Source organism: Anopheles coustani, chromosome 2 (genome assembly GCF_943734705.1).
Source record: "Anopheles coustani chromosome 2, idAnoCousDA_361_x.2, whole genome shotgun sequence".
Taxonomy (NCBI): domain Eukaryota; kingdom Metazoa; phylum Arthropoda; class Insecta; order Diptera; family Culicidae; genus Anopheles; species Anopheles coustani.
In genome coordinates this window covers 77,710,665-77,731,861 of record NC_071289.1, presented here as the reverse complement: position 1 = coordinate 77,731,861, position 21,197 = coordinate 77,710,665, and the positions used below count along the sequence as shown (strand labels likewise).

Below are 21,197 nucleotides of genomic sequence, written 5' to 3'. Positions count from 1 at the left end.
AAAATGAATAGTGATTTTCGCAGGTATCTTTTTTGTGATGCTTCAGTTTCGATATCTACAGGCTTCTATTATTACTCATGATCACAAAACACACTGCGGTAAAGCATAATTAAAGGAGTGGTTGTTAAACGACAAACATTTCGGAGTAAAGTGCGTAGCTTGTTCGGCGAAAAAAACAATGGAAATATCATCCGCTTACCCCAGCGCAGCCGAAGCGTTGATGTCGTAGCGCGCGGAGACTGGCGTTGGTTGGTTTTACGACTTGCTGAACGAAAAAAGTCAAGTCAATGTGGCAAAGGGGCGAAGACGTACGGAGAATTGGGTGCTTTGCAATTGGCAAATAGAGTGCGTGTGAGGGTCGCATCATTCTTCGATAACGTATGCAGCGAAACGGCAAACTACGCTTTGTTCCGGTCGCGCTTCGATTCCAGCAGCTACGCGCGGCAGGCTGCCTGTTTGCTCCGTGCGTAAGCAAAGCAAATAACACCGGCTGGTGAAGGGTTGGGTGGTAAAAGTGTTGACGATCTACGTGTGGGGTGACGGCAATCTAGTAAGCGCGTTACGACAATGGTTGTTTCCAAGGAAGGTAAACGACGTCGCAAGGTGACGACAATCCCGCAAACCGGCGGTCCCAATGCGTCCGGCGGTAGTGGACCAGCCTCCAGTGCGGCGGTGGAACGGGATTTGTCTCCTCCGGATATACCGAAGCGGTACGTGTTTTAAATATTAGGTGACTCGGTTAAGTATGCAGAGATATCTTCGTCAGCAATTGGTGGAACATATTTTCGTAGTCCATATTAGACGTAGTGAATGCTGCTCGTCTCACTGCAATTCTCCTTTTGTTTTATTTGCAGACCGAAAGTCCACGCACAACGTAAATTTGCTCAAGGTCAAGGAGCTCCTTCGTCTTCTTATTTGAATTATTCAACCGCGCCACCCACACCGGCTAAGGATGGCCAGAACAATCGAAACAGTACGGGCGGCGGCAATAACAATGGAACGACAGCAAGTGCCACCGGGGGAGCCTCGGGTGCAGAATCCACTCCCCAAGTGACAGAACTGCTGCCAAACATGCGCCCAAATACAGAAGATTTTCTGACCTTTCTTTGCTTCCGTAATACGACCGTGTTACCGCCTGCGTTGGATTTCTTCAACAAATCCACAAACGCTACATCCAATAGCAGTGAAAGTAACCAACCTACTGCCGGCACAAGCGGCACCACCGGAGCAAGCGCCGTCAGCCGGCAGAAACCAACCGAAAACGCTGTGCAATCATCATCATCCAAAGTGAACAGTCAAAAACAAACGCCTTCGGTGTCGGAAAAAAAGGAAACCGTACCGGAGGCGTCGAGGAGCAGTGCAGAGGAACCGAAAGAGGAAAAGTTAGTCGCAGCTCCCGCTCCGCCGACGACGTATATGCCTTTCGCGGTACGAAAACGGGCCGAACAGCATCCGGCCGAAGCACGACCGGATCGCAAGCGGACGCAGGATAAAATGCAAGCACTGAGGAAAAAATATCACGATCAACGGGTGGCCAAGCTGCGGGCAACAAACCCAGGAAAGCAAGTCACAAGGGGCACTACGGTTGCTACAGTAAGCACTCGATCGTCCAAAACGGGCACGAAGGAACCGCTGAAGAGCTCCGAAGATGAAAAATCAGACGATGAAGAAAAACCGGTACCGAAAAAGAGCATCGAAACCGATGATAACGACGACGAAGATATGGATGGCGTTGAAGATGAACCGAAGACAAAAGATAAAGCTAAGAAGAAACCCCCAACAGGTGGTAAACGAAAAAGCGGTCTTCGTAGTGGATCCGTTGTGGCTGATAGTCCGAGTCCTGCCAGAGAAAGTAGCAAAGTGCAACTCCCGACAAAGAACTCGCGGACGAAACGTGACTTGACGCAAGCAGCTATGAAAGAGGAACCTTCAGTGAAAGCTCCTAACAAGAGTAAAAAGTCCCCATCCCCGGAACAACCGACGGAGGAAACCGCCAAAACGACATCGGGACGAGCCGGCAGCGGGGCCAAAAAGTCTACCACGGAGACACCAAAACAATCTCCATCGCAAACAATCTCCGGAGCAACGGAATCGGAAGGAAGGGAAAAGCGTACGACGCGGCTCTCCGCGCTGCGTGGTCCAGCGACTCAATCGTCCGGAAAAGCGGAAGGAAAGTCATCACCCGTTCCGATTGCCGTAAAGGAGAAGGAAAAGAAACAACAACCGTCTCCGTTGCCAGATCCACCGGTTGACTATTCATCCGAGGACGATGAGCCACTTTCACGGTCCGCTCGCACGGAGAGACGATCGTTGGTGAAGGATACTGCCGTGGCCGTGGTCGGCAAAACTACTCGCTCCGGACGAAGCCGAAAGTCGGAACCGGTGGTAGAAAAGGAGCCCGATGAAACGCCCGATAAAAAGCTGCGCCGATCAGAGTCGGTGGTAAGCCGGCGTTCGGATATAAGCTCGAAAAAGTCGGCTGAGTTGCGTGAGACTGGCAAGAAGACTCCTCAATTGCAGCAGCAGCAACAGCAACGGGGAACAAAAAGGAAAGAAACGCCTACCCAGTCGCATGAGCTGAACAATGAAAAGGAGCTTTCTTCCCCAGAAGCAAGTCCTGTTGTTGCCGGTGGTCGAAAGCAAGCGAATGCAAGTAAAAAGAAAAGAGAAACGCCAGCTGCCAAAACACCGGACATCAGCACGAGTGTAGCGAGCGAGAGTGAGGAGAAAAAGGCGCCGAAAAGTGCTCCTTCCACGCCGGTGGAATCGTTGGGAACGGGACGACCGTCGCGAAAAACGAAGGAAGCCGCCACACTCTATATGGAGCTGATCGGGCGGAGGCTCAATCACGACGATAAATCGGACGACGATGCCTCCTCACTAGATAGCCTCGAGCTACCGAACGTGCGCAAGCTGGAGCAGATGGAAAACGAACTCAAGGCAAACGCGGGCAAAAAGGCAAATGCTGCCGGGGTTAGTAAAAACACAAAGACTGCGGCCAATAAACAGCAGCAGCAGGCGGATGCTAAGAAGAAAAAGCTACCACCCGAACCTGAAATCACAGCCAAGGTTGACGAAGAAAAAGAGGAGGATAGCAAGAAAGTGGCGGAGCGAAGTTTTAGCGATTCCGACGAGGAACCATTGGCGAGTAAATTCCAGCGCAAAAAGCAACAAATCCGACAACAGCAGCAGGCGAAAGGCGGCAAAAGCCAGCAGGCAAAGGCAACAAAGCCTAGTCCAGGCAAAAAGGCGGCCAAAGGCCAGAAGGTGGAAAGTCCATCAAGCGAGCAGCACGACGCGGGATCTCCCCGCGGAAAGCAAGGCACGAGCCAGTCGAAGGCGGATGAAACCCCTAAGCAAAGTTCTCCGGCATCATCCACACCACGAGGGACCCCGAAAAGATTGGCAACTTCTCCAGTGGGTAAACAGAACGGTACGACAACGCCATCCTCTCCCGTGGCTGTTACTCCAACCGTCACCTCGTTGGGTTTGAAAACCCCTCCAACGACTAAGGCCGGTGGTCCGAAGGTGGTGACCCACAGTACGCCACATGAATCTCCCTCAGCGAAGGAACCACCCGATGCTAACCATAGTTCTGCCGGTTCTCGATTAAACAAATCACTGGATAATACACAACCATTCTCGACGATGGCGGAAGCAAGCGAGAGTCCCATTAAGATACCGCAGGTGTTGAACATACCGACCGTTCTAACGTCTCCGGTGCAAGCGGCCGCGACGCAGCATCCATTTACACGTGCTGTGGTAAAGCCAGCGGCTGGTCTGAACTCTACCTCCGGAGTGGATAATGTACCAGGAGGAGCAGGGCATTCTTTTTTGGACAAATCGACTGTCCCTCCGCCGTCGGGAACCGGCATCGTGGACACCATTCCTTTTAATCGACCGGCACCGGTAGCGCTGGACGAATCCGACTTTCTGAAAGGTTTCGAACAGAGTCACTCACCAACCGACCCAGCTGCCGCCGCTGCGCCAGTCAAGTCACCCGGCACTGGTGGCAATTCGTTGCTAGGCAACCTGCTACCGAGCAAGGAGGAGTCGGAGAAAATTTTCGGCATAGCAAGCGTCAGTTTGGCGCAAAGCTCCGGTCCGCTGGATACCAAGTGCACGCTGGGAAAGTGCGGCTCGGTGCACAAACCGCCCCTCGGCCCTCCGGTACTTACAGAGTCGCTGCTGGGAGGGAATCTATCGCCGCGTGACCGACGGAAGGCGAAGGTGAACATGACGCATGAACAGATACAGAAGTGGATCGACGAATCGTCCTGGTCGCCGATAGAGGACGACCTGAAGGATGATGATTTAGAAGTGATCGAACCGGGCGGTGGTGGTCGGGGATCAGCGTCGGCGTGTCCACGTACACCACCACCACCAGCACCATCACCATTAGCACCACCAACATCATCCACTTCCGGTCCGGTGACAGCGCAATGGGAACGGTTGAATATACCGACGCCTGGAGGAGGAGTGTCGGGTGATCCTGCGACAAACTCTGCATCTGTACCTGTGCAGACCGGCACATCCACACCAGTGGCCGCAACTCTTACCGTTGGGAATGGACGTACGAAAGAAGAAAACGACCTTCCGAAAGGACAAACACCCGGCGGCGGAATACAGCCGAAGTCGGCTGCCGGTTCGGGAAAAGTGCCAGCTCAGGACGTAATAACATCTCCTTCCGTTGTGACCACCGGAACCGGTGATGTTGCTGGAAAGAAAATGACCGCGGGTGAAACTAGCACTACACCGACCGGACGACAAAAAAGGGAACCGGTAACTCCCACCACGACCGGTGGGAAGGGACGTGAGCTAAAAGAGACGCGTAAATCGAAAGTAGAAACATCGGGCGGTGGCTCCTCATCGATGACGAACAACGCACCACAATCACGCTCACCGGCGACTACTCACACACCCACAACCCCCGCCGATCGTAAGCCAATCTATCGGACGGCAACTGGCCGAACGCCGGTGTATAAACAAGATCCGCTTGTATCGCCGACACCGAAACCCAGCCAATCCCAAACGATGACCCCAACATCGCGTCCTACAGTACCGACTGCTGGCCCACCGGGATCGTCCTCAACATCACAGCAACAACAATCGAACAGTAACAAGTTTGGCGCCTTTTCCCCCGTCAACGAACCGAGCGTTTATTCATTCGATAAGGAGGAAGATTTTATGCCCGTTGCGACACCCTTCCGGAGGCAACAGCAGCAGCATTCCGGTGCTGCTACTGGTCGAAGAGAATCGTGCAATTCATCTGCCCGTGATGAACCAACCGCAACCGGTGGTGGCGTTAAACGTGAACCAACACCCGTGGCGCCGGAGGACAAGCTTACAAAATCATCCTCCTCCGTGCCAGCACAGGCGCCTGGGGGAAGCGGTCTCCCGAAAGCGAATTCAAGATCGAACGAAAATGTCAAACCGGGAAGTGGAGTAGACAAGAAAAAGCAGTCGGAGGATGAAACGCCGAAGAGAACGGGAATTACACCGGAAGTACCGCCGAGTACCGCGAGCGATACGGATGCGGATGGTGGCGGTGGTGGTGGTGGTGGACAAACGTTCTACATTCCACTACAGGGACCTTCGTCAGCGGCGGCGGCCGGTGCAGGTGGATCGGCGGGTGGTGGCAAATCGGCGGATCAGCTCATCCAGGGTGTGGCCGTGAAGCTCGGTACCGAAGGACCGGACGGTCCAAACCAGCGTGTCATCATGCACGCGAAACTCGTGACCAAGGCTGAGATGGGCTCGAATCCGACCACTCTGCCGGACTCGATGAACGTGCAGGAGCTGGTGAAAAGCTTGACGCAGGCGGGCGGATCAACGGCCTGTGCGCTGAGCAAGGAAGGCCTGGCGAAACTTGTCCCGATCGGAACAGTACAGCCACGCTTCAAATCGACCGAAGCTGCTGCAATAACCGCACAACAACAGGAGGATCGCAACAGCGCCGAACCTCCGATGTCTCGTGGTGGTCTGTCACGCATCAACTCCAACTCGTCGCTATCCTCGCAGCGCTCGAAGCCGACGAAAGCTGCTGGTACGGGTACTGGTGGGACGAATGCAAAGATCAAGGGTGGTGAAACGGTCGTTGCACCCAACCCTGACAATAATACCGTGTTTCCGCGGCGAGACGATCCCGCCCAGATGGTAGAGGCGCCAGTGTTCAAGCCTACCGAGAAGGAATTCCAGGACCCCGTTGAATACATCGAACGGATCGCGCCGGTTGCGTCACGGTTTGGCATCTGCCGGATCATTCCACCGGCGAGCTTTAAACCGGAGTGTCGCATCGCGGACGACATGCGTTTCATGGCGTACAACCAGTATGTGCACAAGATGCTGCACCGGTGGGGTCCGAGCGCCAAGGAGTACGCCGCCATTAAGAAGTATTTGGCCACGCAAAGCATCAACCTACAGGCACCTCCCGTCATCGGTGGGATGGAGGTAGACCTGCCCCGGCTCTATCACACCGTGCAAGAGCTCGGTGGGTTGAAGGAGGTGATCGAAAAGAAACGGTGGGCTCGCGTTTCGGAGGACATGTGCATACCGAAGGCGGCGCACGATCGAGTTTCGAAGCTGGACGACATCTACTGCAAGTATCTGCTGCCGTACGACACGCTCTCGCCGGCCGAGCGCCAGAAGCTGTTTGACGAGGTCGAGGCGGACTGGGCGAAGCGGGAGGCGAAAGCACGGCGCAACGCGGACAAGGGTGTCGGTTCGGAGATACGCAACAGCGGCGATTCGGACGACGACGACGACGGCGATGAGGACGATGACGGTGAAGATGAGGACGACGACGAGGAGGACTTTTCGATGGAGTGCATCGTGAAGGGGCGCAACATGCCGCTGAACCAGTTCTTCCGCATCGCGCGCAACACCATGTCGCTGTGGTTTAAAAACAGCGAGCCGACGGTGGCGGAAATCGAGGCGGAGTACTGGCGCCACGTGGCCGTCCGCGATAGCCACGTGTGCGTTCACTCGGGCTCGATCGACTCAAGCGCTTTCGGATTCGGCTTTCCCAACCCGAAGGTGAAGGGTTCATCGTGCGCCAAGCATCCGTGGAATCTGAAGGTGCTCACGAACAACAGTGGCTCCATTCTGCGCTCACTCGGGCCCGTGATGGGCATAACCATCCCGACGCTGCACGTAGGCATGCTGTTCAGTGCCTGCTGCTGGTACCGGGACCCACACGGTCTGCCTTGGATCGAGTATCTGCACACGGGCGCAAACAAGATCTGGTACGGTGTTCCGGATGATCAGAACGCCAACTTCCGAGCCGCGCTAACCGTGCTGGTGCCGACGCACTGTCAAAACAAAACGATCTGGCTACCGTGCGACACGGCGATGGTGCCGCCGCATATGCTTACCGACCGGAACGTGTCGCTCTGCCGGACCGAGCAGCAACCGGGTCAGTTCGTCGTGGTATTCCCGCGGGCGTACACCTCCAGCCTGTGCACCGGGTACGCAGTGTCCGAGAGTGTCTACTTTGCCACCAACAGCTGGCTCGACACGGCAAAGGACGATTTTAGGGTAAGTGGACACTATTTGCACGGTTTTTGGGGGTCAACAAAACGCCTGTCAGTTAGGCTTTCTCCTTCGTACCTGCCAAATGTAACCAAAGTTACAGCTAAAGCCAACTGTGTAACGTGTTGATTTGTTTACGTCTAATTTCGACAGGATATACAGGAAAGCTGTGAACCGACAATGTTTTCCGTGGAGCAATTACTCTTTGCGATCGCGAACGATCAACGTAGCAACCACGATACGCTCGTGCAGGCTTACCCGATGATCGTTGGTATCTACGAAAAGGAAAAGCAGCACCGTCAAACGTTGAAGGTAGGAAAAAGCTTGCTCCCCACACCATGTAAATTTAATCGTTTACTTATTCATTTCTTTCGCCTCTCGGCCCAAAGGAACAAGGTGTAACTAAGTCGGAAAAGATCGAATCAAAGAAGAAAACCGTCTCGCTGGAGGAATTCGAATGCGAACGGTGTCGAGCGAACCTATACCTTTCGTTGGTGAAGGTGAAAGTGACCAACTCGGCGAAGGATCGCAGTTCGTCGGTGAACGAAGACGACGACGACGACGATGATGACGAGGAGGAGGAAGAGGAACGTATTTACTGCCTCAAGCACGCGGTGAAGCATCTGGCCGATGGTGGCCTGCAGACGAAACATTGCCGGCTCGCGTACACCTACTCTCTCGAGGACATCGAAGATCTGCTGAAGAAGCTGCAGGATCGGATCGCCAACAAAAAGTCCTCCAAATCAAGTGCCGCTGGTAGCAGTGCTGGTGGCGGGGGTGGAGGTGGAGGAGGCGGTGGTGGTGGTGGCGGTAGTGGTGGCGGAGGGAAAGGAAAATCATCTCTCCATCTAGCATCCACCTCGTCGCAGTCGTCATCTTCGTATCAGGCACCTAGTCATAGTAAGTTCGCAGGTATGGCAACGATGTTAAAGTAGGCGAAGACGAATGGCAAATGTCATTTCGAATGAGTTTGAGTTTTCTTTTTCTACTAGCCCTCCATAGTAACAACAACTAAAGTCGATCTTTTACCAGGTGAACATCCTTATGGGTTTGTGCTAAGTGTAAAGTAATCAATCTAATCCTCGAATGGGATTTTGTGAAAATTTTACCGACACGATTTCGAAATGTCAGAGAAAAAATAATAGATCTATTCCCTGCCCTCTAGGTAGAGTTAGAAAGAAGTGAGAACCGGGAAAAAAACAACCATACCGAAACACTTATTTTCTATCACCGTTTTTTTTATTACCATCATATTGTTTTGATAAAAACAACTTAAAGATACCCTGTGCCATTTGACTAAAAAGGTTTCTCGCGACAAAAGACTAGAAATACAAGCAAAGGAGTGCATTAGGCAACTAGAATGAATGCAGAATGCATTAGTAGAGCAAGATTTTCCCTGATTTTCAACGTACCCCTGCTTTCTCTCTTGGCCATCTATCTAAGTGAAATGTTCATTTTCGTTCCCGCGCACATCAATCAATCGGATCATATCAAAAATAGGGGGCTGCTCCCAGTGCCGGGTAACCGTGGCTTCCCTCGACGAAGTATTAGTGGCCATTTCCTTTCAACATTTCTAAAACTCCTAACTGCTGCAGTGCTGAGGTGTTACAATTTTCCTTGAAAGAAAGGACTAACGGTCTTTTTTGTTTGGTTTTTAGTGCAACCGGTTGTTCGCACCGGGAACAGTATTAAAAAGCAGAATAGATTATTTGTATAAAACATTCGTGTGCACTGTTTGGTTGGACAGCCGGTTCCACGACAAACAGTTCCGACCGCAAACCCGGGACGTGTAAAGCGCAAATACAAATATATTTGTACGTGAGGGATTTGTAGCAATTGGCAGACTACAATTGCAGCAACTGCTACTACTATTACTACTACAGTGTGTGTTTAGCTTTAGTGATACTAAAAGATAGTTATGCTTATGACCAGTATGTTTAGGCTTTTCATTGGACTCGCACGTGCTTCGCCCGAGAGATACTAGGTTTTTTTTATGGCCACTGCAAACTCCACTCTTACGAAAAACGTACTCCTTCGATATAATCGGAAGAGGAGCGTTTTTATATTGCAAATCACATTTTATTTAAACCCTTATTGTGTGCAAAGTGTAAATTCTAATCTTTTCTTGATTTCTCTGGTGGGAGAGGATTTTTTTACTTAGGATTGTCGATGTTGAAGGAGGTTTAGGGCCATAAGTTAGCTGGATAAAAGGATAAATATTCTAACTTTTTTTTACCATCGCGTGTGCGTGTGTATGTGTTTTTTTATAATAATAGCAACAGCATTTTTTACTAAACAACTATGTCCAATAGCAATTCTCACAACCGTAATACATACAATAGAAACAAGAGAACTACCTGTTTTTCATCCATCAGTGTATCAAGTTTCCGCTTTGGGACTATTTATTTCCACTCCAGTGTAATTGTATGTATGCATGAGTGTATGTATGTTTATGTAAGAGGAAGGGTGGAGGAATCGCTGCCTTCTTTCGTGATGATGGATATGATTATGCGAGTTTGACGAGATCCTGCGACTACAAAAAAAAGGGACAGCAAAAATGTGCAACAAACATAGAAAAACGACGCAATATGAGGCTAGTCGTTTAACGTTAGAGAGAACAGAGAAAAACATTATTCATTCTACAGCATCCGCGCTATATTGTAGTAAAGCTGTTTCAAGAAAGTACGTATTAAAATCAGAGTCGAACCTACTAGTATTCCAATTAGTGGTTGCACACGCAGGTGCAACCAAAGGAGAATAAAATCGAAACGGAGAATAAGATAGAAAGAAGACGTGATACGATAATGAACAATATACCACCACGAACCAGTGGAATAAACAGCAAAAACAAACCCATATGTATAATAAATTATGCGGAAGTGGACGACGCTCCGGAAGAGGTAGGAAGTAGGCAGTTAAAAAATGGAGATAAAAATTATTTACTACTTTCCCGTCGCCTTTTCGGGAGCTAGAGAGACGGGTATTGAAGTTGGAAATGTAAAACACAAAAAAAGAAATGATTAAAGGATTCAATATATGTTAGATTTAGATATTCCCTAAGTTGTGTGATTTTATTGTTTAAAAGTACATTGTTGACATTTTCCGGGAAAAACTACTTGAACATGTCCTTCAAATCCGGTTGAAAAGATGCACGATACATGATTAATGTAACGTAAAAGGGTAAAAATCAGAAAATGTCTCAAAACGGGACAATTTTTACTTTCAAATATTTTAAGCTTTTGTCCAACATGCGTTGATCATCGCAGCAGGCTAATTACTCTATGCTCTTTGTTTTTTGCTGTTTTTATCTTCCTCCTCGATGGGCTTTTCCAACTGTTCCGTCAGGGGTGCCTGTTTTTTGTCCTTTTTATCCGGCACATACGGTGGTAACGACTGTTGAGGGATTAGATGTTCCAACAGCTGCGGAAGCGTGTCGTTTGCCACGTGGTGGCGAATGGTTTTGAAAAATTCTGTGTAGTGATGCATGTTGTGGCTAAAATTATATAAATTGGATTCATGGTGAATATATAGTGGTAGGCCTATTGGTGTACGAAACCCCTTTCTACTTACATCATGAGCAAAATAGGACCCAGCATTTCGCGCGTGTTGTACAGGTGGTGCAGGTACGCCTTGGTTGATTTCCGACAAGTGTGGCAGGTACATCCCGGCAACAGTGGTTCGAAATCTTCCTCCCACCGCGCATCGGTTGTGTCCAGTTCGGTTTGTTGCGTTCCCGTGGTTGCTGGTGCTTTAACGTCGAAAGAAAAAATCAACGCGCGATGTTCCTGGGCAGCCTTTACGAAGACGTAGCTCGTATCGAACACGTCCACCCCAGCGATAATCATCTCCACCACGAGGCGAGGATCAAATGCACCAAAACAAAAGCGCACCTTTTCCTCCGGCAGTTGCTTACAAACTTCGGTTACTATGGACACCGCAGCCGGTCCGTTCAGGTGTTGTACCGTGGGCCCATGCAGATGCAACCCATCGATCAAGTAACCACCAAACTCGATCTCAGCTGCACGCAGAAACTCTACGGACTTTTCACGAAGCTTCGGATTGTATCCGCCCACTACCGGCCCGATGATGCTGGAGGAACGCAGTACGTCCGACTTCCGGTGCCACTGCAGGCACTGCTCGACAAACTTTTCCGTACGATCGATGGATTTTTGCTCACGTTTCTTGGAGCTGCCCGGTTCCGTGTCGGCATCGTACAGTGGAACGTACGCGTCCGGTCGGAACGCTTCCACCAGCGCCATGTAATCCTCTACGGCGATGTTCCGCCGTCCGCAACGGGTAAAGATGGGTACGGATTCCTTCTCCGGCACCCCGGGAATAAGGCTTTCGCTAGGATCGCGAAACACAAGCAGTGTGGCAGATTCTTTGCGAGCGATAAATTCCGCAAACGTCGTACGGAGCGCACCTTGCATGTGCACGGTGTTGGAAATACTGACCTGCAGGAAGGCCGAAGGATCATTGGCCAGATACTGGGTGGCTTCTTTGCTGAGGTGTGGAATGCTGCCGCCCTGTTATCAAGACAAACGTGGTTCAGCATACGATAGGTTCCGAGAGGACGGCGCTTTACAGTACTATTCGTTCTGCTTACCTTTGTGTGGCATATTATTGCTGGCGTTTCAAGTGTTAGATTAGGCAGTCTCTCTAGGCCGCTTAATAGGCCTAATCGACCAGAACATTTCGTTACGGTGTTTAGCGTAAACTTCATCGTAAACTGCGTGCCGCGAAACTTTTTCCGGCGGTATGTTTGTTGTTATCTAGTAATCTAGTGTTGGCAGAATCGAGACTCGGAAGATTCGAAGATTCGATCCCTAGACGGATTCTAAAGATTCGAATCCCATTTGACGGATTCTAAAGATTTGATTCGATTGGGACTCGAATCAGATTTGATTTGTTTGGGATTCGAATCTGTTTTGATTTGTTTGGGACTCGAATCAGATTTGATTTGTTTGGATTCGAATCTGTTTTGATTTGTTTGGGACTCGAATCAGATTTGATTTGTTTGGATTCGAATCTGTTTTGATTTGTTTGGGACTCGATTTGATTCGATTCTGACTTGATCCTAAACTGTTTGAATCGACTCACAATGATTTGAGTCGAATTAGTTACATAACTAGTCGATCTAGAGACAATGTAATTGATTTAAATTTACTCAAATCGAACGCTGGGTAGAATGTCCATTGGACATAGATTGAGTTTTTTGCGCGATTTGCAAGTTTTGCTGTAAAAAAATTCCTGGAACCTATTTTTTACAAATAAATACAGTAGAATGTCCATTATCCGAGTTGTTCTACCCAACCAAACAAATTTCATCAGGACCAGACCCTTTTTACCGGATTCTGAATCGGATTCTGGGGATTCAGATTAGAATAAACAATTTCCAGACCGACATTGATTTGTTTATGTTAGCAGCCGCACCGCGTCGATCCAGCGGCTAGCAGAGAGCGATGGATCGACTGACACTCCCACTGACAGGAGGCTGTCAGTGGAGAAGTGTCCTGCGGTGTGAAGAGATGAAAAGAAGATCTCTTCTGATCGGCATCTCGTGCGGAGCCGACGCGTCGTCGTGACGGTCCGCCAATTTTAATCTGTAACTTAGTATCCTGTATTTTAACGTGTTAGAATAATAAAGTTCATTGTTTTATCCCCAAAATACAAAAGTTGACATGAAGATGATGATGAGTCCCACCGCTTACCCCTACATAGGATTGAGAGGCACGAAAGTATATTTGTGTTCCTTCCCATGGACGAAAGGTAAATCGCCGAGTCCCCCAAGGTTAACGAGGCACCACTTTCCGGAGTGTATACACTCTTATAAGAGGATATTTCTGCTCTGTTTGTAGTTCCCCCCGCCAATTACCATTGGTTGATAATGTGGTGCCACTATCAAGGACAGAAAGGGACCCAACTACAGCGAGATGTGTAGATACTATTAGTTTTTTTCGTACAGCCATGACCACCAATGCGCGCGTGTCTCAAAATTATAGACTCATTCATTCTATTCAGTTAAATTAAATAATAAAATAAAAAGTCCCTGTTCATTTTTTTACTCATCATCGTCATAGTCAAAGACCATGTTGACAAATGCAATACTACGGGCTCAAAAACTACAACATTTACTAAATACATTGCAAGCACAGTATCAGACTACCCGCTTCACGTATTCGGCGCATAGGCGTTTGAACTCCCTAAGATTTCACGCTTGATTAATCTCTCTCGACATCCTGTTGTACCATTGTACTCCTTTGCAAAACAACGAATTTCGGGCGTTTCCAGACAGATAGCCGGGAAGTCTTGGCTCACCGGCATTAGGAGTGTGAGTCCTAACTACTATCCTTTCCCCAAATACGCTGGTACCAGGCGTTTCAAAATTTGGTACACAAAGACCACAGTTCCAAAGGAACACTATCCGCTGCTTTGACCGACAGTTTCTTGGATTGGGATTCGGATTTGGGGATTTGGTTTACCCACCACTAGCATAAAGCTGCAGCGCGCCAACAAGCTTCAAAAACTTGGTCGCTGCTTGAAATAATGACTGAAATAGCCAAACTGCGAATAACTTTTTAGTGCCTTGGTCAATTTCAACAACAGACACCTCAAATGCAAGGTCTTTTCAAGGCAAACAACTTGATTCAACAAATATTCTACCTCGATTCTTATTTTATGAAATAAACATTTGAATGGGAATTAGATACAGATAACTTCAAGGTATTTTCTGCTGAAATAACAAATTTGTAAATAATTTTTGATTCTTTCCACCGATTTGTACATGTAACCCCATAAATGAAAAGGATGAACAATCGGAACATTAGGCTGATGTGCATTTTTTCCATACTTACAGGCCTGGCAGCAATGGCAGTTAACATCTAAAGAACGATGACATGCGGCAGCCTCCGGCGGGCATTTTCGGGCCCATAGATTCATCAAATAGATGATATGAAAGACCATCTAGGCGACCATGTAAGTAAAAAAAATGTATTGAAGAACAGTGCAATTAGAACAGTGAGCTGATCCTTAATGACTTCTGTATCATACTTACCGGCATGGCAGCGATGGCAGTTGAAAAACACAGTACGACTATGAGTAGCATGCGGCAGTAACTGGTAAACTTTTAGGGGCAAGAGGATCCATCTATTTTGGGTACAATTCAATCATGAACATGGTGTTAGGATAGTTTGTTTTTTTCCCCCGGTACCCGAACTAGTTAGCAAACACGATTGTAGCGAGTATTCTACGACAGCTAGTTTGATTTTTTTTGTTAAAGCCAAGAAAAATGCATTTTACGCACTCCGTGGGCGCCCAAAAAGGCGGGCGGTTCCTAAGAACAGACTCGAAGGTGTCATATGAGCATCTTTCACTACTCCCTAAAAAACTCGGCAAAAAGCTGTTTCTTAAACCACCAACCTCGCTGTTACCTGTCCTAACTAAGATATTAGCCACGCACAAGCTACTGTTGATTCTGTTCAAAGATAGTGGTCTTAATAGATCCTGACATCTCTGGCGAAATATACCCTAATCATAATGTTGAGTCGCCTGTCCCTAACCATGAAAAGAAGGTGGTGGTACATTTTTACTATGCCTATCTCCGTATGTTTTATCCACCTTACCAAGGAAAAAATGGTGGTATACCCAAATAGTATCACATAGTATGTGAAACTCTTAAAAAACAAAAACAGCTTGAAAATGATCGAATCTCCTAACTAACCTATCCCTAACGAAATGCATGGTACTGCCCTATCGGTAATTTGATTGAAACGAGTCCTAACTAACCTAACCCTAACGAAATACATGGTACTCTGAGTAACTCTGCCCTATCAGTAATTTGTTTGAGACGAGTCCTAACTAACCTAACCCTAACGAAATACATGGTACACTATCCCTGCTTAAGTAGCCATAATCACTTCTACACTTTATCTTGTGTCGCATCCCTGACTAACTATGCCCTATAACAGTGGTTGGCAAAGTTCGGTCCGTGGGCCAAATCCGGCCCGCCAACCGATTTTATCCGGCCCGTAATAAAATTTTGGTGTTTCATACAAAAACTTCAACCCATTTTTTATGAGATTTGTCCACGATGTCAGGTTTGTTTTCTTCCCGAAAATGAAGATTAATATTGTTCAACGAGGTGTTCCTGTTATATGTTGAAAAAACCATCAAAATACAACGAAAATAAGAATTAAAATGTTTAAAAAATGTTTAATGATAAAAATTCGAATATTTTATCTTACCATTTGTGTAAGTCATTGTTTAAGGTATCCGGCCCGTAGTTTCGGTTTTCTATTAATCATCTGGCCCTTTGTCTGGCTGACTGGCTGGCTGGTACTGCAGACGTCCCTACGAAGTCATCTTATGTAGTGTCTCCTGGCTAGGCTGAAATAGATACTGAGTTAATGCAATTGTAAAATATAGTATAGGATTGCACGAGGATGGAGTAACAACCGTGTTTCAGCCGTGGGACGCTTCGAAGATGGGCTCAACTATAAACATTTCATAGTGTTGTTTGGGGCATTAAATTATGCAGACATAAAGAAGCCAAATTCTCAAAGGATACTTCAACAGGTCATCTAACAGACAGTCACCACTGTAGCCATGAGTACTACTGAACGTGCCAGGACTGAATATCTAAATATGTTTCTTGCAAGAAAAGACACTCCACCTGATTAAAGGAAGAAAGGAGGCACCTGATTAAAGGAAGAAAGACACCAGACCAGCGAATGTTCATCAACAAGCCTTCGACAAGTGATGGAAGTCAAGACACCAGATACCGCAGATTGAAAATCATAAAATGGCAATGGAATATTGAAGCTTGAAGTGACTGTTACTTTATACTGAACTTATTGAAAAGAAACTACGTTGGATTGAAAATGTTTAACGAATAATTCTCTAACTCTTTCGCCTCGTTGTAGGCGCTCATCTTCGGTGATAATGGGGTGCTCATCATCGGGAAATTTAACGTCTTCTAGAGTTGAAATATTATGGATAAATTCTGTTAATCAGTCTGCGCGGAAATTGCATTTACCGGCCGCAATTTAAAAGTTATGTAAAACAACACAAGTTGTTACAATGGGAATTTTTTTTTCTGCTGTTAAATTTTTGTCGCTCATTTTTATAATTCGGAATCGGTTGGTGATTTGGCCGAACGTACGCTCCACCACTTGCCGCGTCCGAGAAAGCCTCTTGTTAAACATACGCCGTTCTGGTGTGTCCTCAACTTTAAATGGGACCAGCATTTGTTCTGATCCTTGGAATGCTTTGTCTCCAACAAGAACATACTTAGAAATTGCCTCTGGTCATGGCAAGTTAACAGGTGGTATTCATTTCACAGCAGTTTCCAAACTACTGGATCGATAGACCCGACCGTCCGCCATCCGACCTGGAGCACCCACATTTGAAAACATAACTTCACAGTCTGCATTCACTAATGCTAGCCAAACAATACTACGAAAATGTTTATAATTCTCCAGCATCTTCTCTTCTCCTTTCCGGGCAGCCACTGGTACGTGTATTCCATCGATGGTTCCCACGCAGCATGGAAAGTCCCACTTTTCTTCAAACTTCGCTGCAATTGTGTCCCATTCATGTTGGGTTTGTGGGAACTGAAAAATGTGTTCCTTAATAAATTTGGCATGCAATACAACAGACTCGAAATGAGCACTTACGCGCAGAAATTTGTCCATTAAGGCCGTTTGGATTGCTTTGCAGCAGCTGGCGATAACTTGGTGCAGCATGCGTCCTTCAATGAATGTGGACGTCACCAAGTCCGGTACCGTTCGCCCGGTTATTAGATAACGCAAAGTAGCTGCTAATTGTTCCTGTGTGGACAGTTGTATTCCACCTGATGTTTTTCGTGGAATATAAGGCGCGCAAAGATTGCACATCAAGCCGAACACAGATGGCGACATCTTCAGATAGCTCTTAAAACATGTTTTCGGATAAAGACGAGCCGCCAGCTCCACGTACCGCATGTGGGACAGATGCGGCCGATGTTGAAATATCGTGGATTGTCCATTAACCTGAATGACACAAACGATATTATAATATTAAAAACAACGTAAGCCAAGTTATAGGCCTTAACACTTTGGTGACGGGGCCCGTGCACTCTCGGGGTAGCTTGGCTTAACGTTGTTTTTAGCGGAAAGCGCCCGTCAACCAAGCGTTAAGTCATGGACAATTTTGAATATGATAATTGTCGTCGAGGGAAGCGAAACCGTAGACGAGACGCAGCGCCAGTAGGTCGGTCAGTAGGGATCGAAAAAAGCCGCCGACGAAGCGAAGCGGTTACCCGGGCAAAAACCGATAAACAAGTAAATAACCTTTACCTATAAGTTACAGGTTTATAATTTGTAAAAAAGCGTATCGAACGAAAAATAAAGTTAGTATTCTACAAGCGACATCTCGCCTCTTAGCTCCTACGTCGATGGAAGTGCCACCTGGGAGCGCATCGTGCGCAAATTTCTACAATAAATCTTTCGCAGTGGCAGATTATCCTATGGGTGGAGTTGGCGGCCGCTAGGGGCCTCGCCGGTCAGAGAACCCCTTTAAAAATACTACATAATTGAGAGTTAACCAAGATCGTGTGTTCAAACGACCGATAGAAGTGAAGAGTTCTTGCAATTCCTGCTTGAAATTACCATGTTACTATGTTCAGTTTGGTTAGTACTAGCGACATACAAGTTAATTAACAACTATAAAATCACGCAAAACAAGCGACTTAAATGAAGCGGTTTGAAAGCGGAGCAGTAAACCTTTGAAAATTAAAAAAGAAGAAGAATTTATTCATTTTCAAGAAAATGATTTGGGTAAATTTATAAGATTTTAAATGCTTCGAACTTGGTTGACAATGAAAATGCAGACTCCTCAACCGTCTCTAGGAGCACCGGAGATCCTGGAGCCAGAAACAACTACCATCCCGGCTGAACAAAATCACTCAGTTCACTCAGATTCCACCCGTTTCTCCATGTTTCCACTATGTATATTACCCCGCATGTCCACAAACTTGCTCATCGTGCAACAACATAGAGTCCTCGCCATATAATTTGAAATCTCAGCTGGCTCTGCAGTTTGTTGTTTTCATTTGTTGTAAGTGGAAGTGCAGGCAGCCTTTGCAAAATTAAGGAAATTAAACCAGTTTCAACGAAGAAAATCTAGATTAGAGGTGATTGTAACATGTGTATTTAGTGGGAAGAATGTTAAAACGGTAAGTAAAGGCCATATCAGCCGTGCAAAGTACTACAAAAACCTACAACCAAGTTCAAGCCGTACCGCATCGGGTAAGTACGTGAACGTGAAAAATCGTCAAACAGAATAATAAATCTCGTGTATTTTTCTATTTTCAGATAAATAAAGTGAAAAGAATTGTAAAGCTTATAGAATGCAAGTTGATGTGAGAAATAAATAATTCTGTTGTGAATTTACGACTGGTGTTGTGTTCGTTTCCGAAGGGATTGATGACATTTCAAGATCGGGGATGGGGAAGTTCATCAAGGTAACTCATATTCACTCGCACGGTCACTCAAAATAGGCTTAAGATTCTAACTTCCTTTAAGCAAATCTTAAGCCTATCTTAAGCCTTCGTGCGATGCAACTTCGTATCGCGGGGGGCTTAAGATTCTAACTTCCTTTAAGCAAATCTTAAGCCTATCTTAAGCCTTCGTGCGATGCAACTTCGTATCGCGGGGATGTATTAAAGCTAACTAGAAACTGAAATAATTGTTTCAACTTCAAATTTTGATGTTGAAACTGTTGCAACATGAAAACTAATCTTTTCCGATGTTTTTATTGACCACGTAATAAAAAAAAACTTGCAGATTATGGCAATATCAAGAGTTCTAAAACCTCTTTATAAAGATGAGGATGACGTTTACTGCAGAAAGTTCAATACAGAACATTTTTGACTAAAAAACCAACGGAGCATCAGAAGAAAGCACTTGGTTGTTATTTTCGGAAACTACCAAAGGTGTTAATTATTACCCATGGATCAAAAGAACACATCACATCTATTTGTAACTTGTACAAAAGGTTTAGTATACCGTATTTTATCGAGTATGGTGCGCAGACGAGTATAGTGCGCACCTAAACTAAAACAAAAGTATTGGGAAGTTCATCTTGGTTACTTGCTAATGGGTAACTTCCGAATATAGTGCGCAGATAGTATTGGATCGATCTTTAATTTGAGAACAAATGCGCACTATATTCGATGAAATACGGTAACCCAAACTAAAGACACAAAGTTAATAAATGAAAGGGGAAAGAAACACAATTATTGGGGAGAAGTACTAAGATCTTATAAAAAACTGAAAACAAGAAGTAAAAACACAATAATTATGGATTTTGCAAACTGTAGAGCACAGTCATTTGACGTTGCAATATGTCTGCTAAATACTTGAGCCTTCGCGCAAGCATTAAGCGGAACAGTGCAGGTACTTATGAGTGGAATATACCATGTGCAAATCACTCATAAAATTCAATTTTTAATTTTACAGCTACAAATTATAAGGCAGCAGTGCAATTTTTTCAGCTAAAACGCATTTTTACCTCTTCAACCCATCGTTGGAAAATTGTAACAAAAAAAATGAAAAAGGAAAACAATCATTCAATGACTCGGTGGTCAACTAGAGTCGACGCGGTCTTAGCTTTAAAACCCGGATTTGGAGAAATCAAAAATGCATTGCAAAAAATTTTTAACGGTAAAGATGAAAAAGCAATAACAATATATGAAACAAACACGCTTCTCCATCAAATGAGTAAATATGAGGTTGTTTTAATAGCCGTAATTTGGAACACGCTGCTTCAGAAAATAAATGCTACAAGCAAGACGCCTCAAACAGTTCAATGTGAACTATTGCAAGGATCAGTGTTGTTGCAATCGTTAGTAACATTCATCAAGAGTTTTCCCGCAGATTTTGCAAATGTAGAAACAACAGCTAACGAGTCATCTTATAGTTCAGTTCAGAAGAAAATCGTGTGCGTAAGCGAGACGAACACAAATTTTCTATCAATTAAGAATTTATAATTAATACATTCTATGTCATTTGTGATAATGTAAAATCTCTAACATTACAAAGGGCTAAGAAATACGAGTCAGTTTTAAAACAATTTAAATATTATATAGAATCTGTCCCCTGATGATAGAAAGAAAATTTTAAAACTTTTGACTTAAATTTATAAAATGTCATTAATCACAGCATGCTTTAATTGCAAAATATAACAATAATATAATCATACAGTAGATATTTAATGCTGGTTAATATAATGTTATATACTAAGGTACCTTGTAAATTATACTACACAGGATGAGCAGCATGAACCAATGAGTTTGGCCGAAAAAATGAATTTGAAACGGCGGCGCGCCCGCAGCGAGCGCAGCGAGCGGACTGCGCTAGGTCTACCGAAAAAGGGAGTTTGTTATAAATTTGTGAAATAAGGGGGGCCCGTGGGCCCCCCTCATACCGCACCCCTAGGTTGATGGCGTAGCCGAATTTTCATACAATCATGCAAGTTATGCATGAGGGAGTTTATGTAGTACATCCTTTCCAGTATAATCATCATCTTTAATTTAACGAGAATTCAATTCGAACGGTTCACACAACGGCATTTATTTCACCGATTGCATACCTTTAAGGTACATCCGCTCACAAATGGTGTAGCCACGA

At 46.0% G+C, this 21,197-nt stretch overlaps 2 protein-coding genes across 2 annotated transcripts; one reads left to right on the top strand and one right to left on the bottom strand.

Annotated features, from left to right (window-relative positions):
* Positions 1-139: 139 nt before the first annotated feature.
* On the top strand, positions 140-9,773 carry LOC131266354 (mucin-2). The gene is made up of 5 exons (XM_058268838.1): positions 140-710; positions 855-4,336; positions 4,388-7,536; positions 7,684-7,842; positions 7,920-9,773. Exons 1-5 carry the CDS (start codon positions 568-570, stop codon positions 8,463-8,465), a joined length of 7,479 nt encoding a protein of 2,492 aa, XP_058124821.1. The 5' UTR covers positions 140-567; the 3' UTR covers positions 8,466-9,773.
* Positions 9,774-10,441: 668 nt separating this feature from the next.
* Positions 10,442-12,280, bottom strand: LOC131266355 (queuine tRNA-ribosyltransferase accessory subunit 2). Its single transcript, XM_058268839.1, has 3 exons — positions 12,137-12,280; positions 11,101-12,056; positions 10,442-11,023 (listed from the first exon to the last, which is right to left on the bottom strand). Exons 1-3 carry the CDS (start codon positions 12,251-12,253, stop codon positions 10,810-10,812), a joined length of 1,287 nt encoding a protein of 428 aa, XP_058124822.1. The 5' UTR covers positions 12,254-12,280; the 3' UTR covers positions 10,442-10,809.
* Between the last annotated feature and the right edge of the window lie 8,917 nt (positions 12,281-21,197).